Source organism: Lutzomyia longipalpis, chromosome 2 (genome assembly GCF_024334085.1).
Source record: "Lutzomyia longipalpis isolate SR_M1_2022 chromosome 2, ASM2433408v1".
In the NCBI taxonomy this organism is placed as follows: Eukaryota; Metazoa; Arthropoda; class Insecta; order Diptera; family Psychodidae; genus Lutzomyia; species Lutzomyia longipalpis.
Window position 1 is genome coordinate 9,110,938 of NC_074708.1, and position 23,323 is coordinate 9,134,260.

At 34.4% G+C, this 23,323-nt stretch overlaps 1 protein-coding gene across 10 annotated transcripts in view; it reads right to left on the reverse strand.

Annotated features, from left to right (window-relative positions):
• The window catches only part of LOC129788971 (dual specificity calcium/calmodulin-dependent 3',5'-cyclic nucleotide phosphodiesterase 1-like), a 155,009-nt gene that overhangs the window by 9,115 nt on the left and 122,571 nt on the right, over positions 1-23,323 (reverse strand). For 4 of the 10 annotated variants that reach the window (XM_055825515.1, XM_055825522.1, XM_055825514.1 and 1 more), the window contains 5 exons: positions 13,665-13,823; positions 10,674-10,962; positions 10,407-10,520; positions 6,621-6,746; positions 3,525-3,575 (listed from right to left, as the gene is read on the reverse strand). In XM_055825515.1, the coding sequence (XP_055681490.1) occupies positions 3,525-3,575; positions 6,621-6,746; positions 10,407-10,520; positions 10,674-10,962; positions 13,665-13,823 (739 nt within the window). The remainder of the gene's footprint in view (positions 1-3,524; positions 3,576-6,620; positions 6,747-10,406; positions 10,521-10,673; positions 10,963-13,664; positions 13,824-23,323) is intronic. The other 6 variants (XM_055825517.1, XM_055825518.1, XM_055825516.1 and 3 more) reach the window with 3 other exon arrangements.

Here is a 23,323-nt window from a genome sequence, read left to right on the forward strand (position 1 = left end):
TTACAGGCTAAAAGCACTCTTGTAAGTTTGAAATATTTTCCATTGTTATTTTATTAAATTTTCTCTCGGATTTTCTTAAAAATGATGAGTATATAATTTAAGACATTCTGTAGAAGGGACAATATTGTCGTTGAGATTAAAATGTGCATAATGGCATTCTCTTCATTTTCTTGGTGAAGTTTTGCACTATAAAGGATATTCAGTGTAAATTCTACTCGACCGAAAGTCGTGTTAATATTAAGATTTCACCACAGGAGCACCATCTTGTGCTCTTATTGGTATATATCCCATTCTCGAGGATAGCTTACGATTATTGTGTGTTGAAGCGACATTTGGGTTTTTAATTAAAGTACATTCTCATGCTTCGACAGGATAGGTATTATGCTATACATACATACAATGATTATTCCAATAAAATTGCTTTTCTCATTAGAAAATATCATCGAGAAGTTTTTTTTCTGTTCTATATCTGCGCTATTAAGTTAATGAGAAAAAATGACGTTATACCCTGCTATATTGGACATTAGGTGTTCGTGTCAATTGTTTATTGGTGATTTCTCTCAACAAGGACGAAGGAAATGATGGGATATTGAAGTAGGTACAAAAAAAGTAAATAAAATGTATTGCAAGAGCTTTTGAGTGACATTCGTAATTTTCTTTCCATGTCCCCATTTTTACCACAACCGCGACATCCCACTGATACTTTTTATTTCCCTCCTTTCTGCCTTGCATGTAGGACTCGGGAGGGTTTTAATGTGCTTAGCAAATTGGATTTTGTATATTAGATGTCTTTTATATCGTTAAAACATCCTCCGGGTAAATTGAGTTGAAATGTGAACTTAATTAACAAGGATGATTAGGGGGAAAATAGTTTTACAATTTTCTTCATCTTGACCGTTGCAAGGAAAGGATTTTCATTTAAAACATTCTATCTATACACAAAAAGCAAAATGTTTGATGTACCTTATGAGATACAACACTAAATCCACAGCAATCTCTTGCCGAAGAGATCTTTCGTGATTCCAATTCTTGTCCCGTACTTTCATTTTTGACACAATTTTCACTAATTTTTCTGAAATTTTGTAACTTTTTTTATGCGAATACAAAAAGAAGAAAAGAATGTTACAAAAACACTTTGTAACTTGGCGCAGAGCTTTCGAGGAGCTTTCAGTCTTTTCGAGGGTGTTGCTGATGCTTCCGCGTGTTGGAATGAAACTGATATTTGGTGGTGAAGAATACCTTTTTTCTACACCGCAACTCCATCACGTGCCACCCCCGCCTCATACGGTGGTGTAATGTATTTTTAATTCCATTGAACAACCCCGCACGAGTTCACGCGAGAATGTAACTAAGAATAGCTATTCTGTAAGACGTATCGCGTCTTCAGTGTCGAACGCTAAAGGTAAATAACATACAAAAGAGAGACAATATTAGGGTGGGATATAATGTATTAAAATTGTAAATCCAACCCTGGTGACAATTAAGTAATTATTTATTTAGTAATTTCCATTAATGTAAATATACTTCTATTATGGCGCGCTCTAGTTTCTCGTGCCTTAGAGCGCTATGTGTGCGGGGGTGGTTCTAAACATATCGGTAATTGTTGAGATATTTTTACCACCCACCCTCCCCCATTATTGTTGCCCTTTTTGCCACCCCGCGTACAATTTTCGACAGATGTCTCCTTCTGGGGAGGCGGTTTCTTTTGCGTGCCAGAACAATAGGATGCCCACACCTCAGCTCCCAGCGCTTGCTATAGAGGTAACTCAGCTGGAAGTCCTTTAGATTATATAAGTTGCTTCCTTAGTTACCTACCTACTTTCATTGAAAGTAATTAGGTAAATGAGAAGGAAAAGTTTCTTAACTTGAAATGAGAGACTTTATCCTTTAATTTATCTTTCAATCTTATTAATTCTAATTATAAGATAATTCCTCAAAAACCTTTATGTTATCAAAAATTATTATTTTTTTTGTATTCAATTCGGGTAAAAAATTAACTGAAGTGTCGGGAAATGAGCTTAGATTTATAAGATCTAAGTTTGCTTGAACAAAAAAGCAATCAAGATTTTCCCTCAATTTTCCAGCATTCGCACCTTATTAGATGAAAGCTCAAATTGACTACCTACTAGAATATATAGCAAAAAACAGCTACATAACCCATGAGCGAGTCCTTATTGGATTCCAAATAAACTGCGTTAGGAGAAAATCTACTTTACTTTCCGTTTCAAATGAAATCAAACGAATGACGTGATTCGAGGCGGAACTGCGGGACATGAAATTAGATTTCCACTAGACACCTCATCATTTTCCCACAAGGTGAAAAAAAAAGATAGTTATGTAGTGGCAATAATATTATTTTTTTCCCTCTTTTCGCTTTGGGTATATCATCAGCCCTGGAGGAAATTAAAAGTTTTCCTTCCAATCGCATTTTCCCATGGTAAACATTTAAGCATTAGGGATTCATCGATGGGGTTTATATCCGAGAATAGATATTGATATGTACATTTCCTCATGTAGGAATATTTTGTAATCGGGTTTGTAAGACTCGTGTGTAGAACTTTATATATAGGCGAAAGATGATGTGAGTTGGGGGGTGGTTAAATAATGTATTTGTGACACAGTAATACTGACAATGCCCTCAAGGTGGAATATGGAGAATCAATGGCACCCTATTGTGACTGTCTGTGGCAGCCTTTGCTTTTGTTATCACTCCAAAACCACCAACAAACTCTACGGGGGTGGCAGAAGTTGTCGCGTGGAAATTGGGAAAATGAAACACATTTTGCTACTAAAATGTCTCAATAAATAGTAAATGATTTCTCCCAAAACAAGAAATATCATAGATTTTTCTTCATTTTCTATATGGGGAGCTTAGTGATGGAAATACTTTAATCTAATGTAAATATTTAGAGAGACGTGCTTGATGGTATCTATATAAGAAGATCTTGTGCTTTCACAAGCGGAAGCGTCTATTCCTTGGAGAAATTTTCCATCCATCGCCTGCAAAATATTTTGTTGACTTTGAAAGCTTTTCGTGAAAGAGCTTTTCTTTCTTCTCCACATAACTAAACTTTTCCCATCATCGACTTTTGCGGAGTTTTTATCGTGGCAAATTAGGTAAAAATTTATACAAAGTTGCTTAAACAAATAATTTGTACCTAAGAGATATTTTTGGGGGTTGAAAATTGAATTTTTTTTGCAATGCTTTGGCAATTATTTTCTCATACCTTTATAGGCAAAAAAATATTTCTTTTATTAGAAAATCAATGCTGTGGCAAAATGCCAAGAAATAAAAGCTTACACAGCGCTAAAAGCTTCAATGCTTTTACAATCACAAAACTACTTTAACTGGAGCTTTCCAGAGTAGCTCAATATTGTATATAAATACGTTAAAAAACTGAATACACACAGCGCGTGAATTAACAACCATATCTGCTCTATAAACCACAATATTATAGTTATGAAGGTATACACGGAGAACACAATAATGTGAAATAAAACCAATCAGGTAAAAAGGCACACACCTATTGTCTAGACCTAAGGTCGTCACAGAGCGTCGGTTTCGTTGAATTAATCTATAAGAGAGGATTTTAAAAATGCAAAAAAGACAGTTATTAGAACAAACAGATAAATTTCACATTAATTTCATTCACAGTGTTGTATGTATAGACAAAAAATTACATTATGTGCACCCCTAATTTTGACTTATTCACAGATGAATTTCTTACTTTGGCAAAAAAGATCCACAAGTGACAAACTAATTGCAAATTCCTTCTCTCTATCTCACATTACAATCATCATCTTGATTTGTCGCACAGTTGCAAAAGATACGAATGTCGTCTCGGTAAGATTGATGTCTTGCACTTGCCTCTTCGCGTACTCTTGACTCCCAGAATTACATTTCCGCGACAAATAAGATATCTACGAATGATTGATAATGATATATGGTTTACTGTACACTTGTGGTGGCGTTAAAGTCAAATACTGCGCAAATGTTTCTTTGAAAATTCTTTTTTATAGTCTTTTTTCAAATCAAACTCAATTTTATTTTACATTGTAATATACGTTAATTTACATATAATTTACTTACTACCATATGTGATTGAGAGCATAACAAACGCATTAAAATCATACTATTTGCATGAACTTGTAGATAAGTTCCCTTAATAAAAAAATATACATATAAGAGAAGAGCAATAATGTTTATTCAATAATTTTTAGAGACAATATTTCTCTTACAAGACATAAACCTTACGATGATGACTTTGAATATTTACAATTAGCAATTATTATGTACATATATTGTAGTTGATTTACACATATTTCTTATCGAAACACAGGTATAGAGGTAGCTGAATACAAAACATAATGAAATGGAGCACAAAACATTATATTTATGATGTTTATTTCATGTTGGAGGAGGGAACTTTCTTTTCACTTTCCCCACACCCCCGCGACACGCAAATTCAATTCAACCCACAACTGCCAATTTAAATAATAGATTCATGATTGAAAAACCATGTTGCGCGGCTGCTATGAATCATGTTTGCAGCATATTTCACAATGAATTATGCATTTTATGTATATAGTTTAGGAGGAAGTTAGAATTCAATATGACTCTCAATGCGGATGCATGTTTATTTGGAAATAATTTATTGATGACTTCTCTATGACTCTATGCAATGAATATAGTTCATTTATTGCCCATAACACTGATGATCAAACACCTACATAATAAACTTTATGCTGGACTTTTCCCTCAAGCACTCAAATAATAGTGTTGATTATTATCAATCAAATATTAGGTAGATCATAATGCATTCATTGCGTACATTGAAATTATGGATAAATTTGATGGAAATTTGGAGCTCTGAAATCATGCAAAATTCATAAATCAATTACCTATATTTTAACATTTACATATATAGGATGCTATTTATGTAATACTGGTAGATTGATCTGGGGTCGACAGATTGGCAATTATAGATTGTTGTGGATGCAGGGAAACAATTAATTGACAAGCAACAGAAAATTTTCAAGTGTTGCCCCCAAAGTGTTTGCTTTTCAGATCATCAACAACGTTGTCAAACAATATTTACAAACAATCAACCAGAGGCGGTGTTGTTAAATTATAATGATTTGAAGAAGTTTGTTTACAAATGGATTACGCTTAAGCCTCAATACGGTGCTCAATTAATGAGTGAATTATATAAATTGGCATGATTTTTGATATTAAATTTAACTATTTAACATTAAATTTAACAAATTAAAATAAATTTAATGCAGAGTATTAAAATTTAAGCCTCTTATGGTTTAGAGCTTAATTTTCATTATTTTATACCTAAACTTTTGACTTTCCGACGGGAAAATCATGAGCAATTTTCACGTTAAAAGCTATGAAAAAGTTCTAAAACTCTTATGCCAGAGTTATTAAACTTTCATTTCACTTTGTACTCCCCCCCCCGTGGTGCTATTTATTCTCTCTAAAATCAAGAGGTAATTAATATAAAATTCCGTGTAATTTAACAACACCGCATGGGTTTTTCACACACCCACGCGCAAGAGTTTATTGGGTGCTAATGGAGATTTGTTTTTTTCGGTATACAGTCGTGCTCTCGTGGTAGGACCGTCGTCAAAATGACTTCTCCGCGGTAAAACGGCTTCAGAATGAGGAATTTTGCCTTCGCAGTGGGACAATTAGTATCCTACCTTTCCAATAGTACTAATTGTCCCACTGCGAAGGCAAAATACTTCATTCTGAAGCCGTTTTACCGCGGAGAAGTCATTTTGACGACGGTCCTACCACGAGAGCACGACTGTATAACAAGAGGAAATAAACACGTTAAATGCATTATTTGCATTTTCACGGCTATAGTGGGAAGGATTTAGATTGAAAAAAAAGAGAGGAAAAAAAACATTGGCAAATATTTACATTTTTTTTTTGAAAATCAACAAACATTGAAAACGTTAGGCGAGGAAAGAAGCCAATTTTGTATTTACGCGCTTTTATATTTCTGTTTAGGCTATTTATTTTGCTGAGACGAAAGGGGTGTGTTGGTGAACTTTTCACAAAGTGGTAAGAGGAATTAATTCTGCAATCAAAAGTGTTTCGGTGTTTGCTTGTATATGATTTTTTTTCCGAGTGAGGTATTTATATTGAGAGATGTAGAAAGAAAAGTTCTGTTTTCTTATTCTATAAAAAAAATGAATTCTGCGAGGGATGATTAAAGCTTATTTGAAGAGAGAATTTTTGTTACTTCTATTTTTCTTTCGTGTAATAAATTCTAAAGCTTCTATGATGAAAAGTTGTTGACAAGATATCACAGAAAGCTCTACAGTCGACAGGTATGAGTTTTAATTTCTCTTTATTAAGATCTCAATGCAAAGGTTAAAAGAAAAAAAAAACAAAAAAGCCTTACACAGAGGAAAAAGTGTTGAAAGGAAAATGATAGAGAAAAAGAGGAGCGCAATGAATGAGAAATACATGATAATTAAAAAGAGATTATTATGTAGGTATGTATTAAAAGAAAAATAAAACATAACAAAATTAGAGATATAAAATCTATTGAACAAGACAATCTCAGACACATCACTCTGTGATTGGTATTCATGACAGAGACCTGGCCCAGACTGGAGTACGAAGACGACGTCGTTGGACCGTTGTCCCGCGCCCATGTATTTGTGGGGCGGTTTTTGCACCATCTCTGGGTGCTCCTGGCTCATTCCTCTCTCGACTTCGGTCAATACTAATAATGACGAATTTCAATTAGAAGATACTCATCTGCTTAAAGCTTTTTTTTCAGTTTTTCTTTGATTAATTTATATTTAATTAATTAATAACATAACTCTCTCTTCAGCAAATATGTGTATATATAGCAACTTTCTCTACCCTCCCACTCAATTTTTCTTCCCCACAAACCATTCGCGAAACTTTTGGCGTAATTTATCGATTGTAACAACCCACACCATTCCCCCCTTCATTACTTTTAAACTAACTTTTTGCTAAAACTTCCAATGAACACGCTGCTTTTTCTTTTGACGACTTTCCCCCCATCATCGATTTTACAAATGTCGGCTGATTGTGGTTTAAAAAGGGGCTTTGGGTGTATACCACCCTGTGCCACCCTTCAGGTTCAAACCACTTTGAGAAAAATCAAACCCTTTTGGCGAAATGTTATCATTTCTGGCAGATGAAGGTATCTCATTGCTCCTTCTTCATCTCTTATTTGACAGAAAGCAGGTATACACTTCAAAGGCTTAAATCCCAAAGAGAAATCTTATAGAGATATCCAAGTTAAAAATAAATTACTTTGTCGAAAGTTCAATATATTAATTAAAGTTAAATTTTATTACATTTTCAGGGGGTAGTAAACTGTAAGGAGTTCTTGTTGCGATCTTGCTGCCGTTGCTTTATGTTATTGGAATTGCAGGTAAGAAGATTATTATGATTATTTTATATTTTTAATGATTTCTATTACATATTTACCGTTTATTGATTAAAATGATTAAAATGAACTTTTCCTTTTGAATGGCATTTTTTTCATTTATTATTCTCTCAGAAAATTAATTAAATCTGTGTCTTTCCCGTCACTATTCAAACGGTTTAGTTTTAAAAATACAGTGATGAGAAAAATATAGTTTTATAATTTTTCCAAAGGACCAATTTCTTTTTTCGCATTTTCTTTAAGAAGTTTAATTTAAATATTGAACGAAAAACAAAACATATGAATCGATTTTAATGAGAATTTGTTGTATAATTTTCTAATTTGGATATGAAGAACAAAAGATAAATAAAATTGAAAATTTGCAAGAATAGTCAAGAAAGAGAATCTTGATGTAATTATTTTTCTCATCACTGTGTAATTCTTACAATTTTCCACCTTGCTGAGGATAAGACACACCATCATTGACCTCTCAATATCCTCTCACAAAACGATATATAAATTGTTCAGGAAGAGCTGTAAAATCCGGATAATAAATTGAATAATTGATTTGTGCCTCTGTTAAAAGCTCTCCTCTCACAGGACATTTGATTGTGATGAAATGTGAGGTGGTACAGTAAGAAATTGGATTATTTACTTCCGTTCGAGGATGTATTTGGCATTTTAGGGATATACTTTTTGAGAGACAGAGAATGTAGAAGAAAGTGGCGCGATGTGTCATCAAAATTGCCCAGAATGTGCTTGACTATATGTGGGCAAAGTGTGTCAGAAAAGAAAGCAATTTATGGTGAAAGATACTTTTCTTTTTTTTTATTGAATTCTTTTTCTTATTCTTTTCGTGCATTTATGAAATAGCACCAGTAGCTGCGCGGGAATCAATATGGGGTGGGATGGTGTGTCTCATCATTGGAAAAGAAACGAATTTCAAATCGATATTCGACCCATTTGGTGTCTCCTTCTACGACGTTATACCGGACACCGCATTAATGCGGCACAGAGGCACACACATTATATACAAAATGTCCTTGCAAAAGGAGTGTATGGATAAAAAATAATTGATTGAATGTGGAGGAAAAAGAATTCGCATGATGTTTTAAGAATTTCTCCAAAATGCGTGGGATTTATTTTAGAAAAAAAATATATTTTTTTCAATTTCTTTCTATTGTCACGCCCAATTGCACGTGGGGTGAGGGAAAAGAATGTTGAATTTTCAAGTGAATTCCACAATAACGAACCCATGCGAGGGAGCTCAGTCAATGGGAACGCAACCCATCTCAAAGTAAATTCACATTGACAGGATATCAAATAAATAAAATATTTTTGCTCTACACTAACAACCATATGAAGCTCCCATGGAGGAGCTCAAAAGTGGATCCTCACACGAATACAGTTTGGGGCAAACATTTTTACGCTCTCTGATTCGAAATCAATTGTGCCAGCATTCTTCCATGCGATTTAGTGAGAAAATTGTCACCTTCACTGTTCATTTTGATGGTTATATAGAGATAGAAAAGCGTCTTCCCCACATGTGCGTGTGAGGAAAGCACTAGATATGAGTTTTTACGAGGATATGTGTCACATGATTACAAAAAAAATACTATGTTACTTTATTTTCCTGTAATGTGGTCACGATGGCATGTTTCTCATGTTAAATGGTTGGAAATGATGATTTTTGGGTGTGAGAATGAAAAAAAAACAGCTCAATCCCATTCGAAGATTGCATGGGGAATGCTTTCACTGGCAAACATGGGACAATTTTTCCTTTTAAGCACTCTCAAGGGGCGCATAACTCATTCAATTTTCGTTGACAACTACTTATGCTTTTATGAAATATTAGCTTTGATTTGCTTTTTTTAGCATTGCAAATGATTGATGTAGTTCCATTTGGGAATTTTTTGTTTATTGACTTCATAAAGTCGTATTTTTGGAAAAATTTAGGGGTTAACAATTTTTATTTTTTAAGGGATATGTGCGAAGAAATTTTAAATGTCTCTTATAAAAAAACGCATTCAAATGAGAGAAAAAGTAAATTCAAAAGCTTTTGTAATATTTATTCCTTTTATCGGAATTTATCTTGTAATCGGTTACTTAATTCCCCCTTTGAATTTCAGTTTTAAAGCCTAATAATCTCAATGATTTTCGAACATTTTACGCTTTATATGCTCAAAAGGTTCAAAGCTTTCAAGCTTTGAACTTTTGAAAATTCAATTTCCTAAAATTCACCAAGTTATGCACCCCTCTGTGGTTTTTTCCATTAGACATAAGAGATTTCTCTTTTAGATAGAAAAAAAATACAATGTATCGTACCCAAAAGCTCCCACTCCCTTAAATATATTTCTCCGCAATTTTTGATTATTTTCTGATGATGACAGAAAACATATGCGGCAGAATTTATCGCATCGCTTCATCTTTTTCAAGCTTTCCAAGCCTACGCGTGTAAAAGTATCCTCTCGTGCGCCTTCCTGGGTTAATAGAATGTTGCTGATCTGTGCGGAGTTTTAGACCCCCCACCCATGTCCTGATCTCTTCCCCCCAAACTCGCACATTATTGAGCCCATTGTATTGCCGCACCTCCTTTTGATCCCACATTGTGAAAATAAATCCCTCAGGCAGCAGATAAGACAAAAAATTTTTTTAATTATGTATATACAAAAAATTGAATATCTCCCATTAAATCCCACTTCTCATGGGGATGGAGCGCGCCATCCAAAAAAATCATTTTTAAGCCCCATGTTATGACATGATAAAATTTCCAATTATACATGTTTCCCTTGCCCCAGCATCAGCAAATAATCGTGAATAAATTGCTCGCGCGCTTAGATGTTTCTTGTTGATTAAATATTGAGCTTTCTGTACATAATATATGTAAGATTCCCATGTTATATGCCATGTTGCTATATTGGAGGAGAAGAAAAAAGAACCAACGAGCAAGAGATGGATGGTATTAATTGGAGCGACACTTACTTGGTTTCATCGATGAAAACAGCTTCGAGAACTCGTGCAGCATAATGGAGATTCTTTTGCAAAATCTCCGCGGATATTTCACCTCGTTGCAGCTGCCTCAGGAGAGATCGTAATCTGTTAGTAATGAACAAAAAAAAGGAGGTTACTTTTAGATTTATTCCCATCCGCAGTACGAGTTCGAGGTGTCAATCGAATGGACAAGTACGAATTGCTGATTAATTGAGTGAGATTACGTGCGCATAAATTGATGCATAGGGATTTGCTCACCTCATGGCAGCCTTGTCGCATGCATCCGGAGTATCGACGGCGGGTAGATTGTCTGTGGCCAGGTCAACATTGTCCAATTCGTCGCCGGATGATGTTAACGTTACCGATTGCATTCTCTCCACGACGTCGCACTCGTTGGTATTATCGTCACTCTCACCACCACCCCGTCCACCACCTTCGCTTCCCTCGAAACTTTCTTGAGGGTTTTCTCGTAAATTTATCGTCTGATTGCCACCGATATTCCCCTTTTTGCTACTCGATCTCCGAACAATTGTCAGGGCAGCATCTTCTGCAAGAAAAAAGAAAATTCCATTTATATTTTCTTCAAAATTCAATTTTCCTCTTCATTTTCAACCGATGCACTTTACAAGTGAGATTTATTTTCATTTTCTTCGCTATGTAGTTTACATGATAAGTTTTCTCTTTCAATAAAATTTTATTCATGCATTAGATAAAAATGGAAATTTGTGTTATTTCTGAGGGTGGGTTTTGCAGTAAAAATGCTAAATTTTGATCAAGACTTCAAGTGCTGCATAGAGATTTATATAATATAATCATAATATAGTTGTTTTGTATATCATTTTTTGAACCTCATCATAAAGGACACTCACAAGGATATTTTAACTTCTTCTACGCTTCTGATTTCGAGTTCAAAAGATATTTGATATTCAAACGATACAAACGTTTATTTCTCACTAAAAATGATTTTCTCATAAGATGTTTCTCTATTAAATGAAATTATGCAATTTTCTCTCATGTGTATGAAAATCTCAGATTATGTAGTTGATGTCTTTCAAATCGATTTGCTGTCCTTATGTATAATGAAGATGATGCTCCATATAATAACCAAGAAAATACAAAACTGGAAGCAAAAGGGGGATTCCCATTGAATGAAAATCACTGTGAAAAATTTGAACAACTTTGATGTTGCTAATTTAGGATTTACATCCTCAGGGTGTGTTTTAATAAATATGTTTATACAGCAATTTAGGCATTCCATGTTGAAAGAGTCTTGTGATGTATAAATAAAGTGGCAGGAGCTTTCAGGGAAGCTTCAATAGAATCTGCTGTGATGTATAGTAGATAGTTTTAAATACATATAGAAGTAAGGGAAAACCATATCGCCACTTGAGATGAGCTTTTGTGGGTTTTTTTTTAGTTGTGTCTGACGGAGAAAAATAACAAAACTCCTGAAAGCTCTTGTGCATTATCCTGCAGGACAAGTTGAGCTTACTTTGTAAACCAAGACGGATATGTATGGCTAAAATCATCTCAAATGTACATTGAGAGTGTTTCTGAGAAAAGGAGAGATCCTTTCAACGTTAGCTGTCGCTGGATAAAGGGTTCTATGTGCGGAACGTAACTTAATCTTGTGTTTATGCTATTTACTTTATGAATTTTTAATATTTTAAATTACCAGGATGGAAGTATATATGTTGCGCATTATATGAATGTGTGTGACATTATACAAAAGGGTGCGCCTCTTATCGTGTCCTCTCCATGTGCTTAACTTTTCATTTCCATGCCATATGCCAAAAAAGCTCTCCGCGGCATTTTGCAAATAAATATGTATACAGTACACACATACAAAATAACTGGGATTCTTTTCCCTTCGTTGTGTCCCCGTTTAGAATGGCGAACATTTTTCTGTGACGCTTTTTCGCATATATGGTTAACTTCTATACAAGAGGGGTAACTTCAGACCCGATTAAATTCAACGAGGTTTGTGATTTCGTGATAGAAGGGGCGAGGCATTCCTTGAATAAATTAAAGGTGGGATGTGCCGGGGGAATTCTCAAAATAGGTTTATTCCTTTGTGTCTCACAAGCAATCAGGGTATTCACGTGGTAGGGCTGCCTTACCAGATAGTGCACTGGTAGAAAAAAAAGAAAAGGATGAGTTTTCTAAACTAACAGTGTAATGGCGATGAAAAACGTGGCGGTTCTAGAAAAAGAAAAACTTAAAAAGAAATATTTCTGAGGGCAATTTTAGTATAATAAAAAGAAAATTGATATTTTCCTTTTAAGTTTCATATATAAATTTTTTATTGTCTTATTTAAATTATTCTTTTCTATTATTTAGTTTGAAAGTATTGAAGAAAATCCTCAAGATAGAGAAAATAGTATTATTCTATTTCTAACAGTGTGGCAAGGAACAAGTCTTAATCGATTCATGCTGCTTAGTGACATTATGCTCCATTTCTTCCATATCGCGCTGAGAATCCTCAAATCTTCATGAGCTCAGTTCAACCACGGAGTATATAGATTTGAAAGATAATCGCTATTGATCCGTGTTTCTTTCTTCTCCTTTTTTTGCCTATATCTTTAAGACGAGACTCCGTGAGCTCTTTCAGGACCCACAAAAGTATAATATTATATTCGAAACCTCCCCACACGGTTGTGTGTGAGTATATCTTCGAGACAATATCCCGTGAATTTGGGTACATAGAACTCCTCGAGGGTTCAATGATTTGAGATAATCAAATACTAAAGGGAAATTTGGTGTTCAACCAAGTTGAATTTCGAAACCACAATTTTCCAATTTTCTTCAAAAACCCCCAGCAATGTCAATTTTCATCCGAGAGAGAGAATGAGAGAGATTCCTCAGGTTATCTGAAACACATAACGCAACATATTCCATCTGCTGGTATTTTAAAATCAATATCATGCAGAACTCACAGTGCCTAACATCCATATTGTGAAGCAATATAATATTAAGCCTTCTCTGTCATCCAGCAGAGAGAAAATCTATACATGTTCGGCATTAAATTATGCTGGAACTTAAGCCTACGGATGATTAATTAATTAAATTTCCGCATTTAGGAACTAACATTGGGCATTTATTCCTCCTGCCTGTCCCTTAATCAAGCACGTACGAAATATTGTTCCTGCAGTTTTAGCGATGGATTAACGTGTCGGGAATGATGGAGGGAAAGCTATGAGTTTCATTTTCCACAAAAATTGGACGGAATAAACAGCAAAATTCACTTACTCGCTAATTGTCCATTTTCGGGACTGGAACCTTGCATATGAGTATCTCTTGTCACCCCAGATTGTGCGGATGTTCTTGCTTCACCAAGACTGGATAACTTTTCTCTAATGACTACCGAATCTTCTTTGCAAGCAGCTCTACCTTCAGGTGAACTGGCAACTGCAAAAAGAAAGAAAAAAAGGGGAAACTTTCGTAAATTTTTTTTATTCGTTAAATTTTTGAATTAACTTGTTTTCTAAGCTTTTGTGTCTTGAGAGTCACTATCTCGAGCTGAAGTTGAATTAAATTTTTGATATAAAGAGCTTAAAAATACGTAAGTTTATGTTTTTTATTAAGATTTTAATTCAAACATTTTCAAGCTTTTCTTGAAAATTAAACATTCATCCTACTATCCCATCATGTTCCCGATGAATAAAAGCTTAAATAAAACTAAAGGCTCATGAGAAAGTTTAGTTACAAATCGCTTTGTGAAGCTTTTGTGTTTGAATCACATAAGGAACAAGGCATAAATCTTCAAAATCCACGACTTTATCTTTCTCCTTCTATATGTCAAATGGAGCTTAATCAAGAATTAATTGTGAACTTATTTCAGTGAAAGTTTTATAGAGGCACGAAACTTAGGGAAAGTTTTTTTTCTGCAAAAGAAATAGCCAAAAAATATTTATAAAGCTTCATTTACTAGGCAAATGCAAAAACATGATTCTACTGTAATAAATAATAAATTAAATTTCATGAGGTTGTTTGAGGGGAATAAATTCACACAAAAAACATTCTTTTATTTTCTTCAATCTAAACATTCGAATTTAAATGAACAATGGGCAGGAAATACCATCAAAGCTCATCTTTAATCTTGAAGACAAATCTAAATAGAAGCAATGTTGATTGAAGAATAAATTAAAGAGGAACTTTTTGTACGAAATTCCGTTTCATTTCCCATTAAAATTACGAAAAGATTCTTTAACTTGATATAATTCTTGAGAAATATTCTATGATTTTTTTATTACTCAAAAAGATAATTAAAAAAAAATGTAATAAATATTTTTTTTTAAATAATACCCTGAAGGAAATTTCTATACACGTTTTATAATTAACTCGTAATAAATAGCTATTAAAATACAATTTAGGCTGCAACATAAAATATGAATGCAAGTCTAAAGCATGAGCATGTTTATTTGAATAAATAATTGCTCGAGGGAACTATTAGGTTTATGTATATTGTACATAGTTTTATAGGAGAATTATGTAGGTATAAATAGATGTATAGAGTCTCTATTGCAGATTGCAGCCCAGCCCGAAGGTTTAATATGCTGTAAGAACTGTTCTGATTATATAGTATAGCTTTAGCTATACAATCGTGGGAAGGATGAGCTTAGCTCCGTCTCTGATTGAAGATTCATCGCCCAGTGGGGGATTTCTGTGAATACAAAGGGAGATTTGATGCTCTGACTTATGCCAGAAGCTTTTTTTCTCCCCTGGCTATTTACCAAAATATCATGCGAATGGGGGGGGGGGGGGGGAGTATAGAGGAAAAGCGAGAAAAGATACATAAAAATCAGTGACGGATTTCTTTTTTTCAATACACAAAAATGCTATGTGTAAGCGCTTTAGGTCACATAAATTAGGAGATGAGCGAGGAAAAGAAGACGGGATGTAATTTGTCTTGATTTTGTAAACAAGCTTCCGGGAAGTTTGAGCTTAAAGGTGATCTGCTTATTGAATTACCCATCTTATATTGGATTAAACTCCATGATCTGTGGGCAACTCCTGCGGATGGTGTATCTGCTTGGAGTGGATTCTATATGTATTTTGTAAGGCATACTGCTAGTCAGTGTAATTGCTAACACCTCTTGGATAAATACATACATAACACACCCTTCGAAGAAGTTAAATTTGAATAGAGGATTAATGAGGCAATTTAAGCTCATCTTCTCTATGTTATAAATTCACTCGATGATTGTTGAATTAATTTTGTAGTTTTGTCACTCAAAGAGTCGTCTCTATATGGATGAATGTTGGATAAGTAAAGGGGACAAGTTTAATTAAATTAAATTGATGCAGGAGTAGTGCTACACGTACAAATGATGAAATTTGCATAGCAAGTTCATTCATTTGCAAATGCTATTCCACAGATGAGACAATCTGGACAGATGAAAATGGATCTTGGCATATTTTCATCCACTCATTTCGAATGAACGCCATTGTCTCAGATTTCTGTCTCCATTATCCGGCATTCACCCAGCCAAATTACGCTCAATCTTGCACAACTCATCGCTATACATATGCCTTTGGGTGCATCCCTTGTGGCTCATGTGGTCGTTCTCTAGTTCTCAGAACTATTACTATCCTAAATTATTAACTTTATTGCATTAAAGCTGAATTTTGCAATTTTCTTCTTGCAAAATTAACCCTCCCAAAAAGCTGTCCACTGAGAATCTAAGCTTCAACATTATCGCCATTGCGCCAAGGGATAATGTTGCGCATATAGAAGAGCAAAAAGACGGAGCATGTAGGTGAATCCTATGCCTCATGAGGTTCATTATGTGTGTCATACGATGCTGGAACATTGCACATGGAAATGATGGGGGTAGTAATAAAAATCTCTCACTAAAGCACAAAGTTGCATGTCTTTATGACCATAAATGAGGTAATAACGATTCTCCGGCATTACCAAGAGCAACCAACTTTTCACGAGCGAATAAATGCTTCGCTTAAGGGCCTTTCTACTCTCATTTTTTTTCTCTTCACCCCAACTTAAGTTTTCTCAAGGGACTTTTCATCATTATTCTTAGCTTTAACCTTTTTTGCACTCCTCTCCCAAAGCTTCTCACTTGCAGAAAATTGCAATTGAAGGTTTGGGGTTTTTTTTTCATTTCTGGTGTGTATAAAATTTACCCTCAAAGTGAATTTCAAGTCAACACCACATTACCATCTAATTTAAACTACATTCAAAGAGAAGTTACTTTGAAAACTTTCACTTTGGGGGCGTTTGTGCAAGTTTCACATCAAAGGCGAAATAAGTTAAGTTGAATTTGGGTTTGCTTGTGTTTGTTTAGGTGCGGATAAGAGTCGACAAATTTATTAGCCAATAAGTGAGCTTTCGCTGCATTGAAGGATTTTAGAGAAATTAAATCTTAAAGATTTTTTTGAGTTACTTTGACAAAAAAAAATTTAAGTTCTGTCTTTAAAATTCAAACATTCACATGAAACTTTTCAGGTTGGATTGATAAAACAAAATAGAATATTTCCTTCACATTAAATAAGCTATATAGGAATTGATTAAAGCAATCTTTCTTTATTTTAAAAAGAATAAATCAATTTAAGAAAATAAAAGAGAATTTTGTAATTTGATAGTTTTATATAAAGAGAGAGTATAATTTGATCCAAGTTTAATGAAGACAGCATACAATCAACAATTCAAGTACAGTCAGGTATTGATTAACGTCGCATGGGATATACTCTTTCCACTCATTATTATTAATGGGGGGAAAGAGTATATCCCATGCGACGTTAACCAATACCTGACTGTACCTCATTTAGTTCCTTCTTTTCACATTCTCAAAGTGAATGTTTCAAGTATTTCATTTCTTCATATCTACAACTACTTCCTCTTTTTTGCGTCTTCACAGACGATATAATGGCTACGATGAAGATGGTGGTGGGGGGTGCGTAGGGGCTTTAGGGTGATGAGACATCGGGGTTAAATATAATGCCGTTTGGTGAAACAAGAACGATACTGTCTAAAGAATTTCCTTCTGGCAGATAAACGCAAAAGTGGTGCTGGAATGAAGCCCTTGAAATCATTTTATGGATCATGAAATGATACACCCCGAGATACGGGGGTGGAAAACAAGAGAATTTCCCTTCAAAAGGGCAAATATGGTGGCCCCCATGTGGACATATTATCGACGAATCATCGCCCCATATATTCTGGGAGGGATGTACGAAAATGAGAAAATTATTATTAATATGGCCTATCTCTTCGTCATAGCTAAAAGCTTTTTTATTTATCAACTTTTTCGGGTGGCTAAGTGGGGTGGGAGGGAGCTCTTTGGCACTCTATTAAATACTAACTGGGACACACACCATACATAACATCACAAGTCCATTTGAATTTTATGATTTCACTGGTGGAAAATGTATATTTGGAAAACTCACACATTTTTTATTGAATTTGAGAGAAAAATTTTACAACATCTTGTAAAATGAATGACCATGACTTTTTGAGACTTTTCTCATTTTCTATTAGTTTTCCCACCCTCACTAAAAGTAAATTGTTTGCAAGGGGTGGGAGGGGTGAATGTTAAAAGTGTCTCAATGTCTTTTTCTTGTCACCACACAATGTGTGGGACACACAACTCATTGTGCCCTCAATAGCGAGATTTATTTCGTCTGCAAGCTGCCAAAAAGTTTCATTGTAATTTTCACCCTCCGTGCAATCACTTAATAAAATCCATTTCTTTTAGCTGTTCTCTGCAGAAATTGCAAAAGTGGCACTCAAGTGTTTGTGCATGGAAACTTTCAATGTGCAAATTCTTTTGTCTACCCCCTCATGCACATGGGGCGATGGACAGCATAAAAAGACCGACCTATAAAACATACCCTTATGTATGTATGTTTTAAGTACTCGCATGGGGATGGGGGTAGAAAAGTTGGACAAATGCCCTGAAAATTTCATCATGTACAATCGCTGAAAATATTATGTAATTTATCCTCATGCTATGTATTTTTTTTTGTGTCCTGTCAAAAGGAAGCATAAAAAGGAAATATATAACACAGAGTGAATGTGAATTTCTCTTCCATAGAATTTACTACACTGTACCCTTTTCATTGAGAAAAATGATGCAATTTGTTGAGGAAGGAAAAAAAAAGAGAAAAGAGGAGTTTATATATTTTTCTTCGAATCACACGGAATCTTCTGCATTCATAACTTCCATCCCCCGAAAAAAGAGAGAACTTTCCAACAATCTCTTGTGTTGAAATAAGTTTATCTTGAAAGGTTGCCAAAAGTTTATGTTACCATTGGAATAAGAGATGGAAAAGTACATGCTTGGTACATTGGGAGCCTTTTAAAGCTAATAATACAAACTTTCAAATACGTGTTTTAGTTTAATGAAATAACAATAAATTCATCCCTGAAATAAGATGGTCTGAATTTAAAACAGATCCTTCCTATTTCCCTTCATTTTGCACAATGAAATTTTATTGACGATGGATTCTTCGTCATAATCTATCAGGGGCCTATGCTGTGGAATACATCAAATATCCCTCAAAATTAGGCAATATTTTTCTCACTTAATACAAAATGGGAATGATGAAATGAATTTCCGAGAAAATGATGATATTCATGAGGCGATGAATTTCCATAGTAGAATACACACCTTATAGATGACTCTTGGTATTCTAAGCACGTGCGTCCTTGTACTTCGTGTGCACCAAAAGCTCTCCAACATATATAGTTTGGAGGGTATTCTAAAATTTACCATCTCTTTATCTCAAAGAATTTTCCTATTTCGCATGAAAATATTGCCGGCACGAGGCATGTGGGTGGAACCATGCAGAAAAAAAGATGAATCAAATAAAATTATTGCCAAAGAAATAAGCTTAACTTAGGAATCAAATCAATTTCACTTACAATATGTACATATTTGTTAAAAAGAAAAAAGAAAAACGAGAGTAGCAATGATTTGTTAACCAATGTATAAAGTCGTCGACACAGTTCTATTTTATGAGACTAACATTATATTCTAAGCACGTACAGGAGTACTCCCTCACAATAAGTCTAATATGCGACGAAAATTAAGGACTTTTTCAGTTTGCAAAGGAAAGCATACGATAGTGGAGAAGGATAATTCATTTGGAATCATGCTGTATATACAAATTTTTCTTTCCTCACTCATGTTATGCAGTAGATTTCGTCAAATTCATGAGCTTTCACGCAGATAAATAGTATAAGAGATTTATCTCATGATATTCTTGGAATAATTCTGCAAATCTTTCATACAACATCCAAGAATTTTGGGAGTGAAATAAAGAATGTTGCTTTGTAAGGAAAATGGCAAAGGTTATTTATAAAAGAAAAATATACAGTTGTGCCTCAATGAACAGCTTTGTATTCTCTACTATATAAAATCATCTAAGAATCACTCATAAAACAGAAATTAATCCAATAGAAATCTTGCTAATTTTTCCTTCTTTTTAAATTGTTTTTATCCTTTTTTGAAAATTAAGCGAACATTATCCCCCCTTGCAGAAGTCATTGAGAATATTTTAATCGAAAAGCAATATCAACAAACCTATAATTAATATTTTATTACAAAACACTTGAGTTGCACTTTTCACCTCAAACCCTGACAGACTTCAATCAAATTGATCTAAAAAATTCATAGTTAATGTGTCAACATTGTCACCTCTCTGCCAATCATCAGAAAGGTATTTAAAGCTTTCTTCTGAGAATTTTTCTTCAGTCATATTTGAATTTTCATTGTTTTTTAAAGGAAAGAGTAATTTTGTAAAGAAAAATGCTTAAGCTCCTGCTAAGGGATAGTGTACAGGGTGCTCATGAAAAAATTAATAATTTTGTGATTTTTCTGGCTGGTTTAGTGTTGTTGGACTTTATTCCTTTATTGAAGTCCTTTAAGAATGTAAAGAAGTACATTAATCCCATTGTTCAGATCATTTGCTGCGTCTTCTCTGCAATTTATGTTGCTCAGGAAAAACATTCTGAAGATCTTATGAGATATGTTTATGCTTTTGCGATGATATTTGCCCAGGGGCAGGCTCTGCTTAAGCATATGGTTTTCTTCGGGATATACGAAGATGATTTTAAGCAGCTCTTTGCTTACATGGACAGTCTAACAGTTGAAAAGAAATCCTTACTCGGAGAAATTAGACAGAAAAAATTCTTTTTGTATTCGAATTTTGCTCTCTGGCTCGTAAGGTAGGATATTAAGCTTTAACCTTTTGCATTCTTTTGGTTTCATTTAAAAAAAATCCAATTTTTGTTTTCAGAAGTTACACCGTTGCAACGAATTTCTGTGTTGTGGTTTTTCTCACAACAAGTCTCCTTTGGAGTAACTTTCAGACTCCTCTCTACTATGTGGTTCCCTATGCAGATGATGATACAATGCGTAGCACCATTATCAATGTATGCATCCTTACACCGTCTTTCCTATTAACAGCTCAGAGTATCTTCTTGGGTGATTGTGTCTTTTTCCTCGTGGTCATATATTTCTGTACCGAGTTCTCCTGCATCAGGGATACCATTCAGCAGCTAAACAACGAGGACTTTGCCAGGAAGAATGCTCGAATTGTCCTCAGAGAAGTCTACGAAGCTCATACGGAGATTATAAAGCAATTTGATCGTGTTAATACGGTTTATACGCAGATTCTCTTTCTTCAGATGTTCACCTCCTTCATTTATATCTGCAGCATGATGTACTTGGTTAGATTTGCCAATAGTCCTTATGCAACAATGGGGAATCTCTTCAGTATGATTTGTCAACTTGTTCTGATTTGCTACTGTGGCCAAGCGATCATGAACCGATCCGATGAGATGGCTGATTCTCTCTACAACACCACGTGGTACTGTATGAGGCATCAGGATCAAACAAGTGTCCTACTCCTCATGATGGGCATGTCAAAGGGCAATCGCCTATCAGCTGGTGGAATACTCGATGTGTCTATTTATAGCTTTGTTCAGGTAAATTCAATTGCTATGAAATACTGATGGAATCAAATTATAACGCTCATTCTATGTTGCAGTTTATGAAAGCCACGGTGTCCTTTGGAACGTGCATGTATGCCTTGTTCAATTAAATTCACATATAGAGATGTTTCATATGCTACCAATTGATTTTATGTCACACAGAAGCAATGAAAATATCAATCAAAATATTCTTTAATTCAATAACTGTCACTCAGGCATTTCATTCAAAGAATATTGATCGAAATTTTGTTGACACGTCGGCTTTGTATTTTAAGCACGCTGATCTTTTAAATAAAGATTGTTTTCCTCTTCATCAGGACCACAAATTATTAATAAATCTGAAGTTTTTAATTTTTTTTTACCTCCGTGGAAATTAAAAAATAACATCCCCTGTAAATTGACAAGATTTCCCTCTATTAGAGCGAAGAATGTAATTCATTGGACGAAGACAAGAACAAAGTTTCTATGAAATCCCCTCAAGAAGGATATAGCCAGTAATCTTCACATTTTTCTTCCTTTCACAGCATTGTCGTCGTCAGGTCTCTTGCATTAAAAATGAAAGTTTGGTGGTGATTTTCGATGATGGGAAGAAATTGGCTTTTTCTCAGCCAATTTCCCAACAATCCCCAATCATTTACACCCATCCCCACCACACAATCCACCCTCAATATGGGGGGTCTTCAATCCATTTTTAACCACATTGGATTTATTTAGCAAAATAATCTTCTCCGGCAATTGATTCACAGCATGAAGCTTTTTTCCCATAGCATTTCTTATCTATAGCTTAAGGAAGAGATTGGAAAATGGTTTCCATCAATTTTTCCTTGAGAATTTTTTCTCATTTTTCACCTCAACGCCGGTGTCATGGGTGGATGTGTGAGAAGATACAGCATGTCAACTTGTAATGGTGAAAAATCTGAAATAATGGATGGTGCGGGGTGAAAGAGTACAAACAATGAGCTGGGAGGGAAGAATATGTATGTATGTAATTTAATAACAAAATAGCTCGATGGAAAGTCAGCCGCTTTTCAACATGTCAATCTAAATTTTCACCGAATGGAGCTTCGAGAGAAGCTTTTCATGCTTACAGTGCACAAAATTGGAAAATGAAAAAAGCTCTTCTCTGTTTTTTGCTCTTTGAAATGTCATACAGAGTTATGAGGGTGGGTTATTTTGTGCACAGGGGAGCAAGTAAATAATCTCTGATGGAGGGGTAAAGTGAAAGCTTCATTTCTGTCAGCACATTGTCACGTCTTTTAGGGGTGTTTGGACACCACTATTGTGTGCAATATGCTCATTTCAACAGTTTAAGGTATAAGATTTAAGAGGATGAAAGAAGCTATAAAGAATTTTTACTGCAGCTTTGTTGAAAAAATTTAAATTTTATCGTTTAAATTTATTTTTTGAGTTTTTTTTTCTTGTTTTTGATAAAAATTTAAATGCAAATAAAAACTTTAAAAGACAAGAAAATGATTCACATACATATATAAATTATAAATTCATAACTTCGTATACAATAATACTTGATAATTTTAAATAAAGTAGGTCGTCTTTTGCGAAATGAAAAGACTTAAATATTTAATATATACCCCGGGTATATTCATTAATTTTAATTAAAGAATTTAGGTACCTATGTGTATGCGTTTGCTAATACTTATGGAATTAATTTATCACATAATACGGAGTTTCTCGTAAAGTCTCTGTTGGTTGTGATTACCAGCAATTCATTGTACTTTGCAAAATTCCAGAGATTTATTTATTGTCTTCAATTTAGCAAAAACTCTTTAGCAAATTTTCTCATAAGAGAATTTATCGCAGGAATGACGAATTTGTCCATTGACTTTCCATGAATAAATTCTCAATTTTCTGTGACCACGAAAGATGGAAGCTCTTTTGTTTGAATTTTGAAGGGAAATTTCTCGTTTTATCTTTTCCATTTGACTTCATTCTTCGA